Source organism: Phoenix dactylifera, chromosome 4 (genome assembly GCF_051530095.1).
Source record: "Phoenix dactylifera cultivar Ajwa chromosome 4, Ajwa_hap1_PhDact_Kaust_v1.1, whole genome shotgun sequence".
Taxonomy (NCBI): Eukaryota; Viridiplantae; Streptophyta; class Magnoliopsida; order Arecales; family Arecaceae; genus Phoenix; species Phoenix dactylifera.
The window spans coordinates 4,731,029-4,756,318 of record NC_143193.1 but is presented as its reverse complement, the minus strand read 5'-3'; the positions used below and the strand labels follow the sequence as shown (position 1 = coordinate 4,756,318).

General features: G+C 36.4%; 1 protein-coding gene across 1 annotated transcript; it reads right to left on the bottom strand.

Annotated features, from left to right (window-relative positions):
* On the bottom strand, positions 1-23,065 carry LOC103695657 (ubiquitin-associated (UBA)/TS-N domain-containing protein). The gene is made up of 12 exons (XM_008777031.6): positions 22,787-23,065; positions 22,521-22,671; positions 18,551-18,646; positions 13,534-13,610; positions 9,949-10,028; positions 4,852-4,912; positions 3,720-3,787; positions 3,516-3,597; positions 2,007-2,090; positions 1,801-1,878; positions 652-771; positions 1-553 (listed from the first exon to the last, which is right to left on the bottom strand). Exons 1-12 carry the CDS (start codon positions 22,952-22,954, stop codon positions 377-379), a joined length of 1,242 nt encoding a protein of 413 aa, XP_008775253.4. The 5' UTR covers positions 22,955-23,065; the 3' UTR covers positions 1-376.
* Between the last annotated feature and the right edge of the window lie 2,225 nt (positions 23,066-25,290).

Genomic DNA, 25,290 nt, shown 5'->3' with positions numbered 1-25,290 from the left:
TTATATAAAATCAATTCCTCAGTAGAATTTCCTTTAAATAATCTCCAAATATGCACCTGCATAATTCGCAAAAACTAGTACCCGCTATAGGTAGAGTAAACTAAATCACATGACAAAAGCAAGCCTAGCGTCCTTCTCAATCAATGATAGAACGATACATGGTTCTTGATTTCTCATTTCCTGAAGACAAGCATTAGTAATGCAATCAAACAACTGCAAGTAGGACACAAAGGTGTGATGCGCTGAGTTTTTTGCATAAGTTTTCTTGTTTCTTCCTCTTCTCATTTCACTCAATACTTTCATGTTTGTATCAGATTTCTGTTCAAGCTAGTGAAGCAGAATAAAGACAAGTACCCATGTGATTGATACCTTCAACTTAGAGAACTCCAAAGAAGGGATTGGCTATGGCAGAATTCAACTCTGATCCAGCAGAATTCAGGACTGCCGTATCAACCTTGTCCCTAGGTAGAAACAGAAATTCATTGTCATCAAGCCTTTGAAAGCCACATATCTCGAGAAACTCAATGCCTCCACGAAGGTTACCAACTCTATCCTGTTGAACGAAATTAGAAAGAGAGTAACCAATTAAATTTTTAAGGAAATGAAGAGTCAAGCTAATGCAATATGAAACTCATGGAATTTCTCAGTTACCTGAAATGTTGGATTATTTAGCCGGATCTTTCTGAATTTCTCTTCATCTGGATTTTTGGCAACATTGCCCACATAAGTGAGAAGCGTTTGGAAAGCTCTCTTAACTTTAGCATCCTCATCCTACCAGATTGAACATTAGACAGTTGGTATATAATGTGATTCAACAGCAAGCAACTATGTACCATAATTTATCCGTAAAAGAACAACATATTTGCCAATTATATAGAAAAGTCCTTGTACTAAACATTTTAACCATCATGTCAAAATCCTTTTCAAGCCAGATGCTTGCCCCTAACCAAAGAACAAGCATTCAGCACAAGAGCCACATTCTGTGATGCATGACACGTGCAAACAAAATGATCAAAATTTTGTGGCTACATGCTATAAAGTTGCATCGTTCTATTTTATGCAGTATTTTTTGTAGGAATGAAGGAGAGCCTTGGCACAATGGAAGGTTGCTCAATTGTGACCAAGAGAGGCCGTATTCAAAACATAGACACAACCTCTCTATAAGCAAAGGTAGGCCTGCATACGTCAGATTCTCCCCAGAATCAACAATTGCAAGAGCCTTGTGCATTGGACTGCCCTTTTTTTTTTATTTGTTTTAGAGGTGATGTCAGTCTTATGAGTTGGAAAGTAGCAAAAAGTGAAGTAGATGGTGAAATCGTTTGAATGAGCAATTTTGACATGTTAGCCCTCTTTCTCCAACCTAATCCCAAAATGGTCCCTTTTTCTTCCAAAAGTACATGTAGCACATGGTTTTGATTATTAGACAAAATAATCCTATTATTCAACTAATTATTGATTTGACTATTGTCATCTAAAAATCAAATAATTGGATTATTCTGTTCTAATAACCAAAAAAGGTGCTATACGTATTTTCACAAAAAAGTGAACCATTTTGGGATTGGGTTGGAAAAAGAGGACTAAAATGTCAAAATCCCTTTGAAGTTTGAACAATTCTAGAAGACAGATAAAAGAGGGCAGCCAGTGCTTAAATTTACTTCGTTGATTAAGAATATGAGACTTTAACAAAAAGCTCAAATGCATGTTGGCACTTTTCTACGTTTGAAATGAGTAACAGATCCCAAATCTCAGCCCATACTTCTCAGAGAATTTATGAGAAAAGGTAAATGAGACTGAGGATACCTTGTGATGTTGCTTAAGAGAGCGTAAACAGTCTCTCATGCGCTCTGCCTTCGAAGCGGGCCTAACAGGTAAGAAACTCTGCAAATCGTAAAGCATGTGTGCCCATAAATAATACAGTTTTACTCGGTGTTCCACACACACCAAGGCTTTTAACTTAATTAGGAGGCTGTAGGAAATTTATTTGAATCAATTGGATTAAAAAGTACCTTCTTCTCCTCCACAGGTGGTGAGCTGGGTTTTGCAGCTCCAGGGTCCTCAGGAGGCAGCCCAAGTTTCCGCCTTCTTTCTGCCTGCAGAAAGATTTTATGTGATGGTGCTATGGGCGATAGACCTCTGATGTTAATATAGATAAGAACCAAGCACTCTAGGACAAGAACAGGGCTACTATATAACAATAGCCCACTATCCAAAAACAATGGATACGATCACTGACATGCAAACATTTGATGGTGAAATAATTAAGTCCAAATTCTTTTCACTGCAGATTCACATGATACTATCATATGTTCTCGATACATTGATACCTCCTGCTTAGGACATACATCAAGCCAAAGCAAGTTATTGAACATTCCCGGTGTCTTAAAGGAATGTTCGATGCATTAATGTCAATGACTGTAACTAGAAACAATGAAAAGCAGCTGAGCTCCAAGAAGCATGTCATAAATTGTAGGGAGTAATAAATGACATAAATAACTACTAAGGAAAAGATATTAGTTGGATATCCAATAGAAGGTTCCCGAGGATTCTACTAGTACAAGTGTATAACAGTTAGGCAAGTAAATCTTATCTGCCCCTTTACTTATCCAGAAAAATGCAGCTATGCATAAGGTAAAATCATAGGCATAGCAACTAGATAACTTGCATTCTTATGGACTTGATTCAAACATATTGACATTGCAGTCCAAGCTTGTCAGCTAACTAGTGTGGTTTATGCCCTTTAGGTATCTCATCACACAATAATACAAATACCTAAGAGGTATAGCCCATTATTAGTGTATAGAGAAGCACTGCCATTATAGTATGTGTTCATCTCGCAGAACATACTATGTTCATCAAAATCTCAAACTTCCATGATCAAGTTCATCAGTCAAAGACCCAGCATTCATTCTTTGTTCCAACCCTATTATTACTTAACCTCAAATTAACAAGATATACTTATCCCATGGGTTGAACTCGGATGTTTTAATATGTTTGCCACATAAGCATGACATTTTCAAGTTTCACCATAATCTTGTACTCAGTTTTACAAAACTAATGTAATGGATTAAAGCCTTCCTGAACTGCAATATGCAAACACATGGCACACAGGATCACTTCCTAGACTTTAAAGTCATAATTGTTGAATCATGAATCATTAGATCCCCCCACTCAGAACAGACAAGCAACAGAAAAAGGATAAATGAAAATATCATTTTTACTCGCATCACAATTAAGCATCACAGTGATAACATTTTTACTACTACAATCAGTTCAAAAATCATCAAAAAAATAGATCATTCATAAAATTATAACCTATAATAATCATTATACAGACAATTAACAAAAATTAAGTATAAAAGTGAAGGCAATAGAAATATAAAATGGATATCTTATATTCTAGAAGATGATAGCTTCCAAACAGCAAGCAGAAATGAAATGGTTTGCAGAATACACAAAGCCAAAATTCCAACAGAGAAAAGATCTAAAAAAAAGGACAGCATGACAAGGCGGCCGACCTTATCCTCCTCTAGTTTCTGGCGAATTTTCTCTCTTGCTCTTTTCTCTTCCTCTTTCTCAGCCTTTCGCAATGCCAACAGTCTGTGCAAGAAGGAGATGCACTTCTGAATCAGTCCAGAAAAGATGAGTGATATGCCAATTACTAGCATTATGCCAAAAATCAAATAATCATTGTCCAAGAAGAGCTTTAGGCTAAAACAAACCGTCGTCTTTCATTTTCCTCCTCAATCCGCTTGGCTTCCAAAAGTTCCTTACCAATGCGTATTCTCTCCTGCAATATATATAACAGCCAGGTCAAACTATATCCTGAAATCATTATCAAAATGTTGAGCAAGTGCCTTGAGTGCAGGTTTGCAAAATTGAAAATAAAAAAATAAAGTTACAAGATAATACATAGCTTCCAGCAATCAGCAGAAAGAGAAGGCAAGAAAAGTACAAGAATATTCTTAAAATAAAGAAAGATTTAGTAAAAACTTCTTGCGAACCACAGTTAAAAGAGAGACCCCATGCAAAGTGCAAACAAATTAGTCCTAAATAGAAGGTGCAAATGGAAAACAATCAAACCGTCCATGCTGACACATTAAACCACACAATTTAAGATGTAATAATAACAGTTTCCCTACAGGTCAACATGTAAGTATGAATTTGAAATCTGTACATGTCTCTAGGACACCTACAGTGTGTAATTCATTGTTTCTTGATGGGCCTTAAAACATGCATAGATTGAATACTTAAAATCACATTCTTTATAAATCTTATGCTTCCTAAAACTAAATATCTTATATATCATACCCTTGTTCGTCGAATTTGTTATTATAGCTTCATATATTTGATTGTCCTGCATTATAAAAGTCTATTTGGATTTGTTTGACTATATGCCAGAATTGTTGAAATTGCGTGGCTATTTTTCTTGCTCAAAGAATATAAGATTAAATTTACAAACATATAAAAAAACCACCATGCTGCAATGACATAGTCAATAATTGATTTCAATTTAGATCCTATGCTAAAACCTAAATTAGGATCTTGATGACTTCTCTCTGCATGCAAACTTTGAAAAAACACCAGAAAGTATGTCAATAAGTTGATCCTTGTTTGATCTAAAGAACAGCTTCCTTGAATAAATCAAAGTGTGGTTCACTTGGACCTCAGTCCTTGACATTTATAACCCTATAGGAGACGAAGAAGCACATCTTCAAATAATTATCTTCCTGACCATCAATCTCCAATTTATATTTGTCATAAGACTTTCAGTGCAAGTTACTAAAACAGTGCATCAAAATCACATTAACAAGCCAAAAGAGGAAAAATAGCATAGAAGGAACAAGGTAATACCTTCTCTCTTTCTCTTTCCGTCCTTTTTTCTTCTTCTTCTTTCTTCTTGCGAGCACGTTCACTGCAAGTACCAAAGACATCATAATGATAGATGCACCCATATCCACCAGGTTATGCCCAACTTTTGAGTTAGCGTTGAAAGCAAACAAAAATGCCATGTTTATCAGGAAAAGTCTGAATCCAATATACAATAACCATAACATCAAGCCCTGTCCCAACTCTTTGGGGAGTTAGAACCAAGACATAGAAATAAAATCAATTTTTTAATTGCTGATGTACCAGCCTGTACAGGGTTGCTGTATATGGTATTAGGACAGTGAGGGTGTAGTATGCCCCTGTACTGACACATGGTATAGGTGTTATGCCAACTCCAACAGCATACCATGTATCTATACAGGGATGTACCATATCACACCAACCCACACTGGCAAGGTGCTGATATACCAAGACTTGACACTTGAATAATAACACAATGCCCTATGTCAACATATGATGAAACTCAATCTTATAAGGACAATATATCACTCCAAATTCAGCAAAATGATCCAGTTTATTGAAAAGAAGACTTTAATGCAAGGATAAACAGCCAATTCAGCATGCCAGTTAAAGCCTACTGAAAAGCAGGGCAAGTAGCAAGTATATGTGCTCAAAAAACATTAGGCCCATATGGCATGCTTGTTCTATATAATATGTTAGACCAGATCTGAACAAGGTCAACTTTGACCAATTCATCATTTTAACTCTCATCACTCTAATCTAATCTAGGTTGGGGAGGCCTGAATGTGGTCGATATACATTCAAACCCAGCTCACTATACCTCTATATGCTAACCCATATAGTAGGAAAAAAGGCAACAACATGCTTTACCAATCATTAGCTGTCTTGAAGCTCAGAAGTAACTTGAGTTTTTGTGATATGTGAATGTCTAATCAAGAAAAAGAAAATAAGAGAGAAGGAGAGGTGCGGGGTTTGAGTTGCCTAACTTTTAGGATACATAGATTTGCACGTGATAGTTATAGCCAGTTTTAAAAAGAAAAGCAATATTCATGAAGATCATTATCTGTTATTTGAATTGGTCTTTATGAAACCCCAGAACTTGGGTCTTAAAAGGTAAATCTAGCACTAACAAATAAGTCCCCTGTTTGCATTTGACTTGGCAGATAGTTTGGATACTTGGGGCATCTTCAGTGTATTTGCCTACTCCTGATCAATCCCCACTTTGTTGGCTGTCCCTAACCCACCACTTTCCACATTCCTCTACTGCCTTGAGCAAAACTCCAAAGATGCTTTTGATTTGGTTAAAATGGAGGGTGGAGGTGTATTCTTAGAGATTTTGGTGGCAGCAACGTGGCTGGCTGGACCTATCTACAATTGTGTTGGTTTGGCCTTCTCAATTAAAGAGGGGCAGTAAGAATACAGCCCCATATTTTGTTTATTATTCAACGCCAATTCTGCATATAACTACATTGCCAAAGTAAAATGCCTGAAGGTTGCACAGTTCACACTTCAGCTCATTGAATGTTGAATAGGCCTGGGCAGACCATAGCTTGTCAAGAAAGAAATTAGGGGCAGAAATGAGCCACCTAAAATCAGGCCAAGCCCTGACCAATGCCAACAAACGGAGCATGAGATAATCCAATGGACAAAATTTCAGAACAGTGACCAGCTTTCTTGGGCCCAAACCCCGATAAAGTCAAAAGACAGCCTAAGCTCATTTGATCAAATCAAAACCCTAAGTTTAACCCACCTAAACCACCCAAATATTAAGTCTCTTAATTGGTTGTGTATGGTCTTAACTTTTAGCATAGAAAAGATCAAGCTATCTAGGAAAGTCGATATCTAATAAAAATTGGAGTACTCAATTGACTAAAGTCCAGTTCTCAAGTCAAAGCCATCTTGGAAACATGTAAGATAGTTGATTTTATCATTTGGTTAAGAGTCATCCTACAATTGAAGCAGAAGAAGTTCATCATCAGAGATGGCCCTAAATAGGAATACCTGGTGAATAGGGAACCACAAAGCTAAACCAAATAATTCGGAGAAGTCATGGTTATGGCTATCGACATTGCGAGGCACAAAGTTTAAACAGAAATATCTTTTTTTCATGATGGATTGCACATCATTCACTAATTAACTTTTTCTTTCCTTTTCTCCATTTTATTATCTTCTATTCACCATCATCTGCATTAAACCCACCAATCCTTACAACAGTACCCGCTCTGCTTGCATAACCAATCTTAACTGTAATTTTATTTGACCCAACTAAAACCAATGACTTGTAAATTGTTACTCCATCATGTTGCTAAGTCAATCAATCCAAAACCACCCAAAACTTCACCCCACCACTCGTCCGACATTATGACACCTAACCGAATGATAGCCCAATTAAAACTGAAGGAGAAGGAGAAAAAAACTTTGAGGAGATAAAAGCATCTAAAAAAATCACATAAATGTGTTGGGATGATAATTGAGAGAGGATGAGAAGCAACTATTGCCACTAAAAACATAAATCATGAGTAGGATAGACCCAACGTCAAAGACTAACAATCCAAAAAGGGTAACGAGATCAAAGTGGACCGACCTAATGTAAATTGACATAGACAAGAATTTGGTTACAAAGTTCGGGTTTGTCAATGTAGTACTTCCACATTAGCCAAGGTATTAAGTTTATGCTGATCAACACTATTAGAAAGTTCTGAACCCTTTAGCTTCCCAAGCTTGAGCTCAGAAAATCTTTATACTAGCACCAATGATCAAGACCAAGGCCAACTCCAAGTCAGATGAGCATAAGCCCAAATTAAATAAGTTGAGCATGGAGGTCCTTAAAAAAAAACCTGGTCTATAAAGGCACATGTAGGGATCAAAGTTAACCTTAAACCTTTTGCAGGTTTCCGAAATTTCTTGAGTTCATCGATAATTTCAAGAGTCTACATAAACATATACAAGTCGGCAATAAGTTATTATGCATGTTTCTGGCAGCAGTAGATCTACGGTCCGCTGTAATTTTAAATTTTATATAAACTGGATTATCATGTTCAACAGACATGAATATAGTTTTACGTTGGCCATCACTAGTTGAACTCACTTTCAAAAGATTCCAACTCTTTGCCCATACCTAAAAGTTGCATCCAAAATCTTTGGTGTTGTTGCCATTAAGAGACCTGAGGCACGTGCCAAAAAAGCTTGTTAAGCCCTCAAAGGGTGGACAACAAGTCCTATGGGTGGGTCATGTGATTGCACGGGCATGCCACCGACACTAGATTAGTCGGAAAGGGAATAACAAAAGAAGGATAATGATAGTAGCGTGGATCCAAATGCCTTGACCTTCAAGGACTTCTGCTACTGTCATACTGCCTATTCAAAGAGGAAGAGTTAGAGTGTAGCCGGGGCTACAAATTACTCTACTACTATAGGTAAACTAGAATTCTACTAGGAAACTAAAGCATAGAATTTAAAGAGCAAAAGCAAAGATAACTTAAAGATAAAGACAAAGGTGAAATCTGATTAATTGGCAAATCTAAAAAATATATTTTTCATAAATTACTTTCAATTATTTATACTAGAAGACAAAGGATATGGTAACCGCTCACTCAGCCAACATCCGGCCTCTACTTCTGTCTGCCCTCCACTACTCACGCTGTCATAATAGCCAGATTCTGCATCGTCTGTCAAATCAAGAGTCATGCTCAATCAACCTCAAATCTACAAGAATTAAACTTCGCTCGGCCTACCCATAATAGTACACCCCGGTCATCTCTCCTTTTACTTGGTCTACATTGCGATTCCCCATATGAAGGTACCTTTAAGCCAACTTGGTTAGCTTCCTCTATACAATGTCTATAGCTTTGGCTTTTCAAGTGTCCTACCTTCCCTTTTTAACTCTAGGTGAGACAACATGATTTAAAAATTTTCAGTCTTATTTGGCTCAGGACTTGGGATCCCTATTCAAATTACATCCTAGAGCTACGTGTATGATGATCCCCGAGTGCCAAGATGTGGTATAAGTAGGTGTCTAAGACAATTATAACTAAATAGTAGGTCTTTGACATGGCCTCCAAGAGTGCCGCTTAGGTGTCTAATAACACATTAAAATAATTCCCATTTGGAGAGATAAAAATCTTCTTCTTGTTTAAGAATCAATCTAAAGAAGATTTAGAGGGTTGCTCCATGGGTGCATAAGCTTAAACAATATAACCAAGCAACATACGACTCCTTAGCAGGTGAGCCTTGGTCCAATAATAAGGTTGCTCTATTGTGACCTAGAGGCATGAGTTTGAAACATGGAGGCAACTTCTCTGCATATGAGGGTATGGCTACGTACATCTGAACCTCCTCAGACCCCTCAGTGGCAAGAGCCTTATACATTGGGGTGTTCCTTTTTAACTTATCTCCTTATATGCCAGTTGATCTTCTAGGTCTCAAGAGTAAATGCCTCCACTATACAAAGCTGGTCAAGCTTTTGGCACCAATATAGAGGTTGACATCATGTACAGAAATGGTCATAAAACATTCTTATGGTTTGATTAATCAGACTTTGTTTCATAAAACTAACTCCATTCAAGGCTTGTTGACTAAGAACTAAAATTGGCAACAAATAAGAAGTAATATATGATCAAAGACAACCTATACGGCTGTTCAAGAAGATAGTCAAACTCGAAGGGTGAAAAAGAAGGAAAGAAATTCAAGAGTATCTATGAAATTCCTTGACTCGAAGTGACTCTAGAAAGTGTACTTGACTCGACGACTGTTTTGCTAAATTAACAAGTTGCGAAGATTTTGAAATCCCCCTAATTTTTTTTGTCTTTTCCAACTTAGAAGGTATTAATATTTCATGAAATCTATATTCCAAGACAAAACATGTGATATGACATGGTAGCTTGCATTATTGAACAATGATAGCTATAAAAGAATCATATTTACCAAACAATAGACCATAAGAATCTGAAATAATAACGACTAGTGTTGCCATTTTCATAATAATTTAGAAGAAGTAAATGAGTTTCAGACATCTTTAGACACTATCACCAATTTCAAGTCATGATAGATTTTCTAGCATGGCATATAACAACACAACAAAACAAGATCTTTAAAACGAACCGTAGCTCTTGCGCTTTCATCTTCACTTCCTCCGGAGTTAAAGAGGGTGTGCTGGTTTCAGCTTTGGTATTAACAGACACCTGAGAGCAAATAAAACATAAAAACTAAATGGAATAATTTTATATAACAATTATTTCTTTCCAGAGCATAAATATGCCAAAATGGCAAGGGAATGTCTCAAAATTAAGGAAGTTGCCTGTTGTCATATCAAATATTAGGTTAACAAACAACTTGTATGATAGCATAAACATTTTATAAGAATCAATATCCACATAACATAAAACCTGTTCAAAAGGGAAAAAGCCAAATCATCAAGCAAAAAGCCCAAAAGCACCTTAGAAGACAATAGTCAGTGATACAATCATGAAACTGTATTTGGTTGAGTGGTCCCATTAAAATGACACTGAAAAGACCCCATAAGAAATACAAATAATAAATGGCATACAAATCAATTTGTGTGCTGGTTTCAACATGGCATGTTAACTGGGTCCCAAGAGAATGCAGAATTGCAGATAGTATATTACTAAATAAGGACATAGTAATATTATTGTTTAATAATATGAAGCCTATATTCTATTTGTCTTCTATGATGATTTATATCAAAATATTCTTAAATCTAAGCTAGGAAGCACGTATAGGGATCATATACAGCAAATTTTGAAAAAACAGGGTACAATATGGCGAGGATACATCAATGAATATATATGATTCCATATAAAGATACATGCATAAATTTGCATACATATATATATGTGTGCATGTGAAAAAGAATCTACAAAGTATAGTAGGCTATCAATACAATGTAGCCCATGCTTATACAGTGGCATCAACTTTTACCAGCTCATCACTTGGTCATCATTCAAATGCATAGACCGAAATCTATACTTCATATTTGAATATTAACATCATAGGCTCCAAAATTGACCATTCATTGTTGAAAGGTTAACATGCAAAAAAGTCCTTCCCCTCATTTTTCTACGTATCAGATTAGAATCTCCAGTATTTTCAAGAAGTGTCTGGATTATTTTTTTAATGTTGCAAAATAGGGACCTTAATACAAGCATTGGACAAGTGTCCAAGAAATATCCAGTATCAGTACTAGATACATATTTGATATAGAGAGGGCATGTCATTTGAGTATCCATGCTTCCTATAATCTAAGACTAAGGCATACATTAAGCAAACAATAATTGATAAAGGGATATAACAACGTGCCATAAGGAATAATTTGTATCATATTATTGTTGCAAATGCAATAACAAATTCTACAGAGCAATAGATGGATGTATGCTCCTAAAAATTGGGCATAGTTCCTCAAATTTAATGTTGACATGCATTCAATGAAATGCAGCCCACATGTATTCACTATCTTTAACACCAATGATATGCCTAGAGCCCAATTGATCATTATATTGAAGGTTACAATCTCGCATGCATAAAGATAAAGGCGCCTTATCCCACCTATATGGGTTTAAGTATCCTACTTTGCCATTCATGGCAATCAACCTCTTAAGGATTTAGGTATCGCTATCGTGCCCATAGAGGCCAGAGGTTCACATGGCACATGCAACATGCCATGCTGACATTCTGCACAGGCTAGCACTCTGTATATGCAAGCAAAATAGCACTCACACACTTCAACGCATGCCGGCATGAGTTTCCTTGGATTTTATTGTTTTTTTTTTAAAGTTCGGTACTTTCTTCTTCTTGGTGCACTAAAGAATTGTTCATGCATTAAAACAATATTTTAAACCATCATATCATGCCATAAAGTCAAGAATGAGAGCACGTAAGCATGCTAAACATGGCACAGTTATCTTTTAAGCTAATATCATATTCTAATAATGTATTACCACTTGTGATCATTCATACAACATACAACATTAGTACAAAATATATCATGCATTGACAAGTTATTTCTCATACTTAAATTCAAAAAGTTAACAATTTATTGTGCTACTGGAAAAGAAAATTAAAAAATATAAAAGAAGATGTGGATGAGGGCTCATTTTGCTAGAAGTGTATAGTTGGCTTTGATTTGTTCAAAAACCAAGTTTTGGGGCATGAGTTTACAAAGTCCTGCTCACCACCAGTCTCCACCTCAAAACTGTATCAGGAGTTCCTCAAATGGTGGGGAAAAATAACTTGAGCCTCTTAGGCTTGGTACAAGCCACATGGAACCATTTGAACCTTTTATACTTAGCATGATCCAGTACAGTCAACACCAAGCCATACCGAGTAGTTTGCTTGGTATTTAGTACCCTCCACATCCACAATACTAGCAATAGCTCAGTGTCGAGTTTGTCATCTCGGTACTGGATCCCATACCGGTACCATTCTATTACAGTGTCAGTACACCCAATACAGAGGCCGGTTCAACGTACCGACACTCAGTATGCCTCCTGTATCACATAATTTGGTACCGGTACGGTATAGTATGGTCGGTACGTACCAGTACAGCAAACCTCTGTAGACCATCATGAACCCTTGTCTCAAATTGGAAATTATCTTCAACTCTCTTTTCACTATTGGATCTAGGACTCTTTCATCTCTCTTATCCGTTCTGACCCTTCAATCTATAGGACACCTTAGCGCAACTGCATTGACCTATGTTGCACATGCCTAACCATCTTAGATGGCTTTCCTGATCCTCTTTTGGTGTATCTATTTTGATTTTTCAAACTATAGCATTCCTAACTAGACAACGAGGATTATCTTTTCTGGTTTTACCATATATCCATCTCCCCATCACATCCTGCCATACCAATCTTTTTGTATTGTGCCCTCTGCAGTGCCCCATATCTCAATCTGTAAAGAAAGGTTTCCTAATCCTTTATGCAAAATTTCCTACATACTGCACAGCACTTGAAAGGTATATCTCCACTTTGTCGAACTTACTTTAGGTTTAACAGAAAAATCTTCTCCCTGACCAAGAGGATCATTTCAAATCTTGCACTCATAGATGTAAATATTATATAACAGGGAACATTCACAATCAGAAGTAGATTTTCCTATCTTTCAATATGTAAATTCTGAAAAGCATGCATTCATGTTCCACAGCTTTCCTGACCTGCTCCTCTCTGATCACTGTGTCATCTTCTCCGTAACTTCCCTGACCATGTACATCATGATAAGTATGGGAGTGGTACTCAGATCATGTCCTGCATTTAGGTATGTATTCCAATAGCAATTGATCTTGCAACTTCAAGATTATAGTTTGTATTGTCATTCAACCATGGAATTTGTTTCAGAAACTAGTTATTTGACTTCAAAAAATATATCAAATATTGTATGCATAAATTTATTTTTTTATCAATAGGAATTTTTAGGGAATTAAGTGGAAAAATTTATGTGCTCAGATGTCGAGGCTATAAATGTTTCACCTCTGGTAGAATGCAAAGAGTTTTCTAATGATATCAAAAATGCACTGTTACTGATCAATTACTTCCAACCAGCTAAGATAAGAATTTGTTATGCTTCGAATATGGATTGGTGCACCAGAAGAGAAAATTGTTATCATGTCAAAGTATAAATTGACATGACATATTACAGTAACCAGTATCACACATTGAAATGAGTACGTACCAGAGGCATCTGATCAATATCAGGATCATCTTCATGATCTGCAACCCAATTTATGGCAGCCTCAAGACTGCTGTTACCTGTAGAAAAAAGGAGACCATGCAACCAGTGAATCCATAATCTTTACAGGAAACATGATAGGAAAGGAACTGAGGCACTTGTATTTAATTATCATTGTGCAATTAATGAATGTGCACATGCATACATTGCTGGATGCATGTCTTTAGGGGTTACATTGTCTTTACCATTCACCACAGAGATAACTATATACTGTTGCTCATGTTCACTACAGAGGCAATCAGAGGGACAGGATAAACTTTGGGTCCCACCTGGAAATCAAGTGAATTGATGGATGAAAATCATGAAATAAACAGCAGGTCAAGAGGGGCAGGATGGTGTTTCTTGTTCATGTTTTCAAGAGGGTTTTCAAAAACATCAAAATGCATGATCTTAGAAGCCAGCCGGCCAGAACATGAGAAAGTGCAGAAATTGGAGCACCTTCATTGAGTGGAAACTAGCACAGTAATTCTAAGATTCCTAATTCAAGTCATCATCTTCATACTTCTCTGCTCGTTTGACATGATAGAGGCATCATCAATCCCAAAAATTGATCATAATGCCATGGCAGTTCTGAAGGATATTAGCAGCTCATACATGTCCCATATCACATGTCAACTTTTCAAAATAATTTTTTTTATGGATAACTTAGTTATCGATCTACATTCAAGCCCTATATTCTCTGTCATATAACAATAATCATTAATAGTACTGATCTCATTGCCCTACACTAATATTTAGCATTCAAACCAATTTTGTTGGAACAAGGTTCTTCATACCACCATTGCCAATTATGAGCTCACAGATTTACATTCCATAGTAATTGTAGCTCTGGAGACACATTGACACCTCCAAGCTCTCTTATCTTGTGAAGAACAAGTTGTTAGATCATTTCTTTGGTGATAAGATGAATATTCGTCATAGATCCTCCTTATGATCTTATCTTTTATGGATCTCATCCTCTACAACTGAGCATTTTTAATATGAAAAACAAGGAAAGAAGGAATCAACTCATTACATATATATATATATAGGATCTTTTTGTGTGTTACTTCTTGGGGCTTATATATGAAAAGGGAGCTAGAAAATTGGCAATTTTGAAGGAAGACATTCATTGACAGCCTCATAAGCGCATCAAAAAAATCATCAGCCCTCTTCTATAATGTTTCCATATTAACCCCAAACATTCATAATCGAAACTTGTCAGTGTGCCTAGGTAGAATTTCTAAAGAGAAGATAAGCGCAATAGGAAAATCTGCAAAGTAAGGTAATCTTGTTGTGTTGATCTAGACTAGGTTTACAAGGTATAGGAATAGGAAATGTTGGGACTTAACAAAAAAGGGAAATGGATGTTCAATAATCTGCTTTGTAATAGACTAGATTAGAACACTTCCTGGAGGGGATAGAAAAGGTAGAGGTTGAAACAGTTTGGGTATGTTTGCTTGCAAAGGATTAGGTTTCTTTGCTTGTGCAATAAAAAAGGGGTCATGAAACCAATCTTTCATTGCAAACAAAAATTCTGTTTTTAATTTTAAAATTTTGAAAATTATAAACATGTTTTGCATCATAAATTATTTTTATTTTTGAAATGCAAAAAAAAACAAAAACAAAAACTAGAAACCTCTTCTAACCTTTGATAATGGCAACGGCAATGGTGGCGGTGGGGTCATAGTAGCAATAGTTGGCATGGTGGCAACAGCAGCAATAGTAGTGGTCATGGTAGCAGTGACAGCAGCAACAACAATAGGGATGGAGGTGGTGCAGGTGGACGTTGTAGCGGTTGTTGTGATGGAGATGGCAGCAGTAGTGTGGCAATTGCAATAGCGGTGGTGGCGGTAGCACATAAGAAAAGGGCATGGCTTCAAATGGTCTAGAGAAAGGGTATTCAAGAGGTGGAGGCAGTCTACTTAAAACTTTGAGTTCCCTGATTTTTAAAAAAGTGAAAGCAAGATTTTCTTATTTTAATTTTTAAAAAAATCATAAGAATAGTTTTTCAAATAAAAAACATAAAAAGTAGTACCAAACATGTTTTATTAAAGTAAAGAGGTTCCTTCTTTAAGATTTGACCTCGCCTCAGCCCAACTTCAGCCCTCAATCAACAACCGATTTCCTCCCCTTCTTAACCCTCAAATCAACCTCCCCTACTGTTTACACCACATCTAGACCGATTGTAATCTAAAGGCCGACACAACAAAGGGGGTGCATACCGAATGAAAGTGGTTTAGACCCAAGGGAGCAAGAGTTAGCGGCCTATGATGAGGCTTTAGTGAAGCAGAATCCAAAGAGGATAGTTACACCACGCTTCCTACTATTCATAGCATAGGAGGAGTGAAGTAGTTACACCCATGACGTAAAAGGGTAGCACCACTTATTATGTATGGGAGTGGGAGTAGTGGGCCATATGGCAAATAATAGCAAGGATAAATATGCAAGAGGAGTAGTGGCACCTATCTTAGCAATTACAAGAAGTCACTTATAAATATCAGATTGTAATGTTGATAAAGGACCTTTCGATCCCCAACATATCAATCAATTTTAATTTACCTTCACTTATTCTTCCATTAGCTTTACTTTTTCCTGCATTTTATTTACCAGTAAGACTCTACCTTAGGAGTAGTATTAACATAGGTCTCTCCTACCATAGCCCAGGTTACTCCCTATCCAAATCCATCTTCTTCGAACAACGTTGTGACTTGTGACAGTGGTAAAAGTTCTTAAAAGTCAAGGGACCTGAACCCATGCTACTCTCGCATCTTCCCTTCGATCACCTTCTTTTTGGTTTCTCTAATGCCGGTGACACACCCATGCACCTACCCCTTGCTATTAGACTTATTCTGCAACTTCTCTGGCAAGTCAGCCAGCCCAACAAGTTCTATGGCACGCCCAGAGGGACTGCAGGCAAACATCTACTCATTCTCTAGACCCAAACATCATAGCCACAAAACAATCCTTTTCTCTAGTAGCATGAATACCTTTCCTTTCCCCTCTCCATCTTAGCCATCAATCCAACCTCCTTTTCTTTGTACCCATGCACAAACCCCATAAAAAAATGTCTTTCCTCCCATTCTCTACCCACTCCTCATTTAGATCATCAAAGCATATTTCATCTACAAGAAGGTAGATACATTTTAAGCTCTTATAAAAGTTTGTAACCAGTAAATTAGTGTCAATTGTCTCAGGTTCTCAACAAACTGTAACAATTGAATAGAAATAGTAGAACAGGACAGTGCAAAACGACAACATTTTAATCATTTATGATGATTCTTGCCCCAACTAAGACATGCTCATGGATAATATCGCTTTTCTAAGGGGACAATGGAGTAATAATTCTCCACATGGAGGAAATTATGGCATCCATCTTTGGACTTAATTCCTAATCCAAAATAAGCTCCTAGTTATAGACATACAATCAATAATAAGCAACAATTGATCTAGAAATCAACAAAAGTAAAAGAGATGACTATTCCACATCACCCGTTACTCCTTTCCTCCTCCAAATTACTTCTCTCTTTACCTTGTTGCGTGTTGTATGCTAAAGGAACTCTAGGGATGCAATAAGATTAGAAAATCCACTAATTGGCACCACCCAAAAATAATTAGCAGCTGCATTAGAAACACCTTTAAGTTATCAGATCCAAACTAAATATTGAGCTGGTAAGCAGAATTGGTTACAAATCCAACCAACATGTCAAAATAAATAAACAATGATATACATATTACACGAAATAGAAATAATACTAAAAATAAGAAAAACTAGTTTAAAGCATTATGGTAAAAGTTTTACAAACAAACTTGTCATTAACTATTTGCCCAATATTTATTGTGAATACATGATAAAAAGTAAAATATACACCAAATTTAAGTGGTTCTATAACATGCTTATTTGGGTAAACATAAATTTGAAAATGTGTATGAATTTAAAATATGAAACTGATGTATTTTAATTGACTATTTATATAATCAAATTAATTGTTTGAGCAATGCAATGCAAATGTATAGTGTAAGTACGTCAAACACATTCTAATGCATAATTAAAAACATCAAAAAATATTAAAAGAGCTAGAATCCAAAATTCCCCCTCTTAATGGACCAAAAGAATTGCACAGGCTAATTTTTAAATTATTAGGGTTTCCAATATAAATCTCAAGCCATGTGGCCTAATTCTTTTAACTTAGAATTAGCAAAAGATATATTATAAATCTGATATATCATCATATGTTAGCTGATTGGTTCCAATAGTTGGCAGTGCCATAGTTCATTATGGTAGGTCATGTATTTGAGGAAACACTCTGGTTTGATATGACTTTCTGAATATTTTCTTCTAGTCTGCCTGAGTTTGCTGGGTTGAGCAAATTTCAGCTGGATCAACCAGTTTTCGCCGCGTAAGTTGTTTGTCCTGCCCAATATCAAACCCAAACCAGACCAGGGACCATATCACTGATTTACCTGTTCAATTTGCAGGTTTAGCAGTTCTAATAATATTGTGAGATCAAGCCATCACAAAAGGCTATGTTTTGGCATGAATAACAGAAGCCAATTATACGATAATGGTAACAGCATGCCCACAGGCACAATGCCATTGTTGGGATTGTACCAGATGACTATCTCCATTCTCCACTTCTCTCTTCCCCAATAATGCCAAAGATGGCCTCAAATGGTTGTGATAAGGCTTGATGATTATGCTTATGGCTATGGATTTTGATTTCATGATAGAGCACAAATTCTATATTTAAATGCAAATCATCTATTGAAGCTTAATCACCACATGTATGCTCAGAGAAAAGTAAACTCAAGAATTCATCCGCCTTTAAACTTTAAGATCATCAAGGAGGAATTAGCATAGTGATGGCAAGAATAAAGCATAAGAAGCAAAGCCTGCCACAGCAAAATGAATGGCTGACCACAATTTGTATAACAAAAAAAATAAACAAATGAAAGGAGAAACTGCATTTAAGAAACTTACCAGAAAAGTGAAGCGCTCTTGTTGCGCGACCTGTTGGAAATCCCATTGACTCAAGTTCAGCAAGAAAATTTTTATTGACCTCTGGGACAATCATCTCTAGTACACATGGAAAAAGAAAATAAATAAATAAATAAATAAATAAAGCATGCTTGCAGACAATGACTGGAAATTAAATTAAGGAAAAATGGCAAACAATTATGTTTTTGTTTTCCCTAAATCTAAAAAGAAAAGTGTATCTTCATTGTATAGGTAACTTGGTACTAAATGAGAGCATATATAAACCAAGAAGGAGTATTCATGACTCATACATATATATGTATGTATGTATGTATATATATATATATCGTACATATCTGGATTTGGCAGAGTGCAGTATATTGTGCCACTTAATAGCATACACAAATATGAAACAATATACAACCATATCGATAAATATTAAAAAAGTAAGCTAGGCAAACTCTGTTTTTTCCCTAAAACAAACTACTCTGGTTGGTTACCCAATGATTGACAAGCATGTTCTAGACTTTTCAAAACCATTTCTAATTGTTAAAACTTAAAAAACACATCAAATATGATGATTCTACTTCTAAAAGGCATTCATTACCAATAAGTAAGTAAGTAAACAAATAAATAAATAAATAATGTACCGTTTAAATTTGCGTTATAAAGATGCCTAGACATGTGAATTCTGTGCAAACAAGAATTCTAGCTCTTCCAAACAACTCTGGAATTTTGAGTCCATCCAATTTTGTTTATAATGCCGTAACCACCCATATTCATCATTCCTATTTTACATCCACATCTTGTTAGCTTTCATTCTGCAAATGCTATATGTGATGGGACCATCTTTAGAGAAAGAATGACTCAGGTGCACAAGTTCACCAAAAATCACTAGCTTGCAGAAGATATTTTTCTTGCTTGTATGGGTAATTGAAGCATGCAAGATCCCATTAACTAGGAAATAGAAACCAATTTTTTCTCTTGAGCTAGCCTATTAAACTGCATGGCGTAATTGCAATATCACAATTTTGAAACCTTGTCTCATTTTTCAGTGCACCTAAATCTTGATTTGAAGGAAATTTTTGGTCGCATTTAGTGCTTAACCTACCAAGATAAAGTAATGCACTGGCCAAGCACATGTCTAAGGATCCTCATGTGAGCTTGTTACCCTCTCCTGGAACTCCTGATCCCACTTCAGCACTTAAAACTCCCTATCATTCAAACAAGACCTAAGAGGTTTCTTCCCACTCCTGTAATGCTTCTTGTTCTCTACATCAGAATGGCTTTAAGCAGCTAATATAGGTCTTTTGCCTTTTGATTAAGTCATTTGCAACTCTATAGCAGTCATGCGCAACCATTATTTATCATGTCTGAGCCTGGTCCTCTCAGTGTCCCTTTGCAAATGCTACACTTATTAAGCAATTTATCCATGATTTAATTACCTATACAAAGTTTAGATCATCAAAAAAAACATCTTAATGTTATACAATAAATGTTGTACGTGGGATGATGGTTTTTTCACTAAATATCACTTCTACTTATTTATTGAAGAAGCATGTTGCCCATTGACTAGCTTGTTTCGAGTTGAATGATGACAAAAGTCAAAGGTCCCAGGGATCAAAAGATGGCTTAGCATTAGAAAGCTTTTGTAAAGGAAAGCTAGGTAGCCAAGCCTAGTTTTCCCAGGCCCAATGAAACCACCTGGTTTCATTCTGAGAATATATGTATTATTCCATAAATACCCTCAATTCCATGTCCACTCATCCTTTTTTCTTTATCATGTTTAACTCTGGAGTAATTCCCCTCTCTCAGTCTCTTCATAACTTTGACCATTAGTTACTAGAAGTGGGCGCAAATGTAGGAGCATGGATACAAGGAAGCATCTCATATAACTATAAAAACAACAACAACAACAATAAATGCTTAAGAAGCAAGTGGAGGATGAGTCTCTAAGGAGATTCTAAGGTGGATTCACCACCCTAGATAGATGTTTCCTGCTACTAAGCTTTGACCTTCCTCTCTCTAACTCTCCTTTACCTTCTCCCCCTTTCTTTCTTCTCTCTCATCTCTCCATCCTCTCTTCTCTCTTTCCACTTCTTTTCAAACTTATGATATACTTCCACCTTTTGAGACAAATATTGTGTATTGCTAGCCTATAGATGGCCCTCGCTATACTGATTAGATGATAGAAATTTTCAAAGCCTCCATCAAGTTTCATATTCCTCAGGTATTGAAATCAAAGCACATCATAGCCCTTCAAATGGGAAATCCAAGCATAAACACAAAACAATAAGTACATAACTCAATTAGGGGAGTTTTCAAAAAGTGATAGATCCCATACAAGGTGGCTCCAAGCCATCAAGGAATATTGACTTCCAATATAATGCATTGGAACACAACCATATCAAAGATCCTAAGACAACATCTCATGCAAATCAAAAACAAGAGATCATAGATAAGATACAAGTGACCAAAAGCCACAAACAAAGAAAAAAGGGCAGGATCTTCAATACCAGTCATAGCTGAAGACGTTGGAATCAAAGTCATTGGTGTGATGGATGTTTTTGCAGAAACATCCAGGAGAAACATCTTCAAGATGGATAAGTTGTTTTATGATGGACTTCTAAGATTTCGGCCATTGAAAGTGCAAGAAGGGCATTAACAGGTTCATCAGAGGGCAAGACAGGTTTCAGACTGGGTGGGGCATGATAATTAAGGTCTCAAGAAGAGAGAAAACAAGATGAAAGCAGAGAGGAGAGAGGACAATCGAAAACGAAGAGAAAAAGAGAAGCAGGAACAGGCTTGGACGTGGGAATGGGCTTGGAGTTATAGTTGGATTAGAATAGTGATAGACTTCTTTTTGTATTTCACTGGGAACTACAGAAGCCACTCTCCACCAGACTGCAATGACTTTAATGTTAGTTTAAAATAACCATAAGGGAAGCCACTCTCCACCAGACTGCAACGACTTTAATGTTAGTTTAAAATAACCATAAGGGGTAGGAAACCCAAGAGGGAAAGCTAGGCGTGGCTTCCTAACTTCTTTCACCATTAAAACCTTCTTTCTTAAAGCTTTCTTCAAAATGACTTTCTGCTCAGCTATAGCCACCCGAGCCTACATTCTGATAATTATTTCTATGTTTTAAAGAAATTAAGTGATGATACAAAAGAGCATTGTAAAGTTAAAAAAGTTGGCATAGTCCCAGGTCATTTGACTCATTTCTAAAAGATGAGTTATATAAATAAAGAACTACCAATACACGATGATTGTAATTAAAAAAAAAAAAAAGAGGATATGTTCTCATTTCATGATTTCAGTCTCCCAAATAATACAGTTAGATGGCCAATTTTCAACCTTCCCTGACTGCCCTAATAAAGGTTGGACCATTTCATTTGCTAAATTGCCTGATAGCATTGTTCTTGTAGTGTCCTTGGATGTTTAACTGCCCTTCTTGAGATATTACTCTTGGTTAAACCACTTTCAATGTTTTTGTCATGTAAGAACAAGTGTTAAGTGCCCACACACTACATGTGTTGATGGAGATGTGATACTTCACAGGCTAATCATAACTCTCAAATTAAAGCCATGCGTCACAGGCTGTCACTGTCTCAATGACCTTGACTTTCCAGCTGACTAAGAGATTCAGCTTTGCATAAATTTTCGAGAGAGACTTAATGGTCTGCTCTATATTCCCTTCCAATGCACGTGTAATGCTATTTCATTAAAAAAAAGGATCACACAAGGATAAACTCATAAAACAACAGCAGCTATTAAACAACAGGATGAGCAAATAAATAGAAGGAAGAGCAGAATCCATCTGACATTCTAAACCAAAAACAAGCATCATACAACCTAAAGAAGAACAGGCCATCCACAAAATCAATCAGAACTCCAACAAGAACCCTACTATAATGCACCTCCCGCAGCACGTAGAATCCTATCAACGCAATTAACTCTGAAAAGAATCACCTTCAACCTGGTTACTCTCAGCAGGAGCCACAGCGCTCTCCTCCAACTCCATAGCAGCCTTCGGCGCCTCCAATTCAATCGGCTTCGCCGTCTCCGAGGTCTTATCGGCGAAATCCGCATGCCCTGTCCTCTTCGTGTGCAGATCGGTCTCCTTTAACCCCAAAACCACTCCAAAATCACAAGTTTTTTTCACAATGAACGAAATCCCAAACCCAAAACAGCAAAAGAAAGGAGGAAAGGAGAGATCTTTAGGGAGATTTCCATACGATTTTCGATCGACAAGGCTTGCCGCAGGTGGTGCAGACGAGATTGAGGACGGCTTCGGTGGATTCGGAGAAGTTGGTGTGGGAGGTGAGCTCCGCGTGCTGCTGGGCCTCCTCCACGCTCTTGAGGTGGGCGCCGCAGTCCCCGCAGCGCAGAGAGAGACCCGCCATTGCAGAAGGGAGAGCAAGAGGAAAGAGAGCGAGATCGAGATCGACCGATGGAGAAGTAGACAGAAAAGTCGCAGAAAAAACCCCTTGTTTGGTTCCGAGTCTCTCTCTTTGTATATGTGTTTGGAGCAGGACACTGATACCTTTCGTATCGTTTCGGCTTCCGTTCTCCTAATGAGAGTAGGATTCGGAGTTGGTGAAAGGCTATAACTTGGATTCTCTTTTTAACTTTTTATTATTTCTTTGTTTTCTTTTTTAACATGGCGTGATAAAATTCAGGTCAATCCAAACTCTCTCCTATCCGATATTAGTTGAGTTTGGATTGGGGTATTTGAATTTGAAAGGTTGATATGGTTTCTCCACCCAAGAGGAACTTAATTGCCATTCAACTTGGCAAGCTCAAGTTCCCAAGTTGCCCAAGGCCAAGTCTTGGACATCCAATTTTGATGGTCATGTTCTAGAAAGACTAGAATTAAGGGTTTTCTTTTTCCTCATATTTGTTTTTTGGCCAACCAAATGGAAGGAATACAAGCAAAAAATCAGTGTAAGGTAGAATTAAACCCAAGTCATTTATATCCAATGCCTAGTAATTTCAACATCACCAACTCAACCTGTTAGCACCATCAAGAATCAAGCTTCTTATTATAATAATGGATTTTTTGCTTCAATAATTGTGATGAAGTATTTATGCCATTTTACCAATTATCATATGAAGTCAAAAAAAAAATGGTGAACATAAAAAAGATGGTAAAACAAGACATATTCATTTTCTTAATCAAATGAGATCAATGGGCTTGCATGTAGCTTGCTTAATAGTGAATATAAATCACTGAAATGTTTGTATTAGAGGTATATTTCATTTGCTTTCATTCCTTTTTTTATTTTTTCTAAAAGGGGTCGGGGTTTAAGAATGTTGATTTTTTTTAAGTTCGATATTTCATAATGGCAATTAAGATCCTTTAAGCTTGACTACCATTCTGTACTATGTCATATTTAGGCCCTATTAGGGGAAGCTGTTAATAGTAGAGCTTTTGGAAGTAGAGTTGTTTGAAGCAGAGCGTTTATAAAAGTTGTTCGTTGTTTGGTAACTATATTTCTAAAGTGTTGTGGCACTTTAACATGTGTTTGGTAAAGGACATTACCAGTATTATACAACAAAGCATAATAAAAATATAATATATATTAATACATAAATATATGATATGGTATAATATTAATGTAATGTAATATAATATTATTATAATATAGTACTATAACATTATGTATTATAGAATAATAATTTAATATAATATTAAATAATTTAGCATAACATATCAATGTATTATGATATAATGTAATATAATATTATATTTATAGTGTAATACAATAATAAATATATAAAATATTATAATTAGTAGTGTAAATTAATTTTTCATCCTTCTAATGACCATTTATCTCCCTAACAAATTTTCTAGCTAGGTGATAAAATTGGTTAAATAATTACTAATATTTATTTTTATTTATTTATTTAGATCAGATTATTTGCCACTCACTCATTATTTTTTTTTATTTATTTTTATTTATTTATTATTTTATTTCATTAAAATATAGAGGGGTCGCCGGCCATGGGTGGTGGCCGGCATGGTGGTTGCCACCGTGGGCAGCCACGACCTCCCAAAACAAAAAAAAGAAGAAAAAAAAGAAAAAAAAGAAGAAGAAGGAACAGAGGCGGCGGCGTTGAGAGGAAGAAGAAGATAGAGAGGGAGAGGAAGAGGATGGATGAGAGAGGAAGAGGCGGGATGAGAATTTTGGAAAAAAAAAAGTGTGATTTAAATGGGAGTATTTTGGTCCAAAAAATAGCTTCCCGATAAAGCTGAAAACAGCATTTTTGGAAAGCTCCAAATTGGAGCTTCTCCCCAAAAGCTATTTTCAGCTTCTCACAAAAGCTGAAACAGCTTTCCGAAAATTTTACCAAACACTATATTTTATCTAAAAGTATTTTTGGAGAGCCAGAAGTGCTTTTTGGCCCTCCAAAAGCTCCCCCAAACTGGGCCTTAGGCTCCGTTTGGGGGAGTTGTTGGCAGTAGAGCTTTTGAAATTAGAGTTGTTGGAAGTAGAGCTTTCTGAAGTAGAGCTTTTATAAAAAGCTGTTTGCTGTTTGGTAAATATATTTTTAAAGTGCTGTAGCACTTTAACATGTATTTAGTAAACAAACTGAGAAAGTAATTTTGTATGACAAAATTACTATAAAGAACACAGGGTCAGCCCGAGCCTTAGGCGACCGAGGCAGTCGCCTAATGCCCCGGGCCAATGGAAGGCCTCCGGGAGGCATTGTGACCAAAAGCAAGGAAAGGCCCCAT

Bases quoted from the DNA above. Each gene is read 5' to 3' on its own strand.
- LOC103695657 (XM_008777031.6), bottom strand. From the start codon at position 22,954: ATGGCGGGTCTCTCTCTGCGCTGCGGGGACTGCGGCGCCCACCTCAAG. The intron at 22,672-22,786 runs GTATGGAAATCT...TTGGGGTTAAAG, and splicing joins AGCCTTGTCGATCGAAAATC to GAGACCGATCTGCACACGAA. The intron at 554-651 runs GTAACTGAGAAA...TTCGTTCAACAG, and splicing joins TAAATAATCCAACATTTCAG to GATAGAGTTGGTAACCTTCG.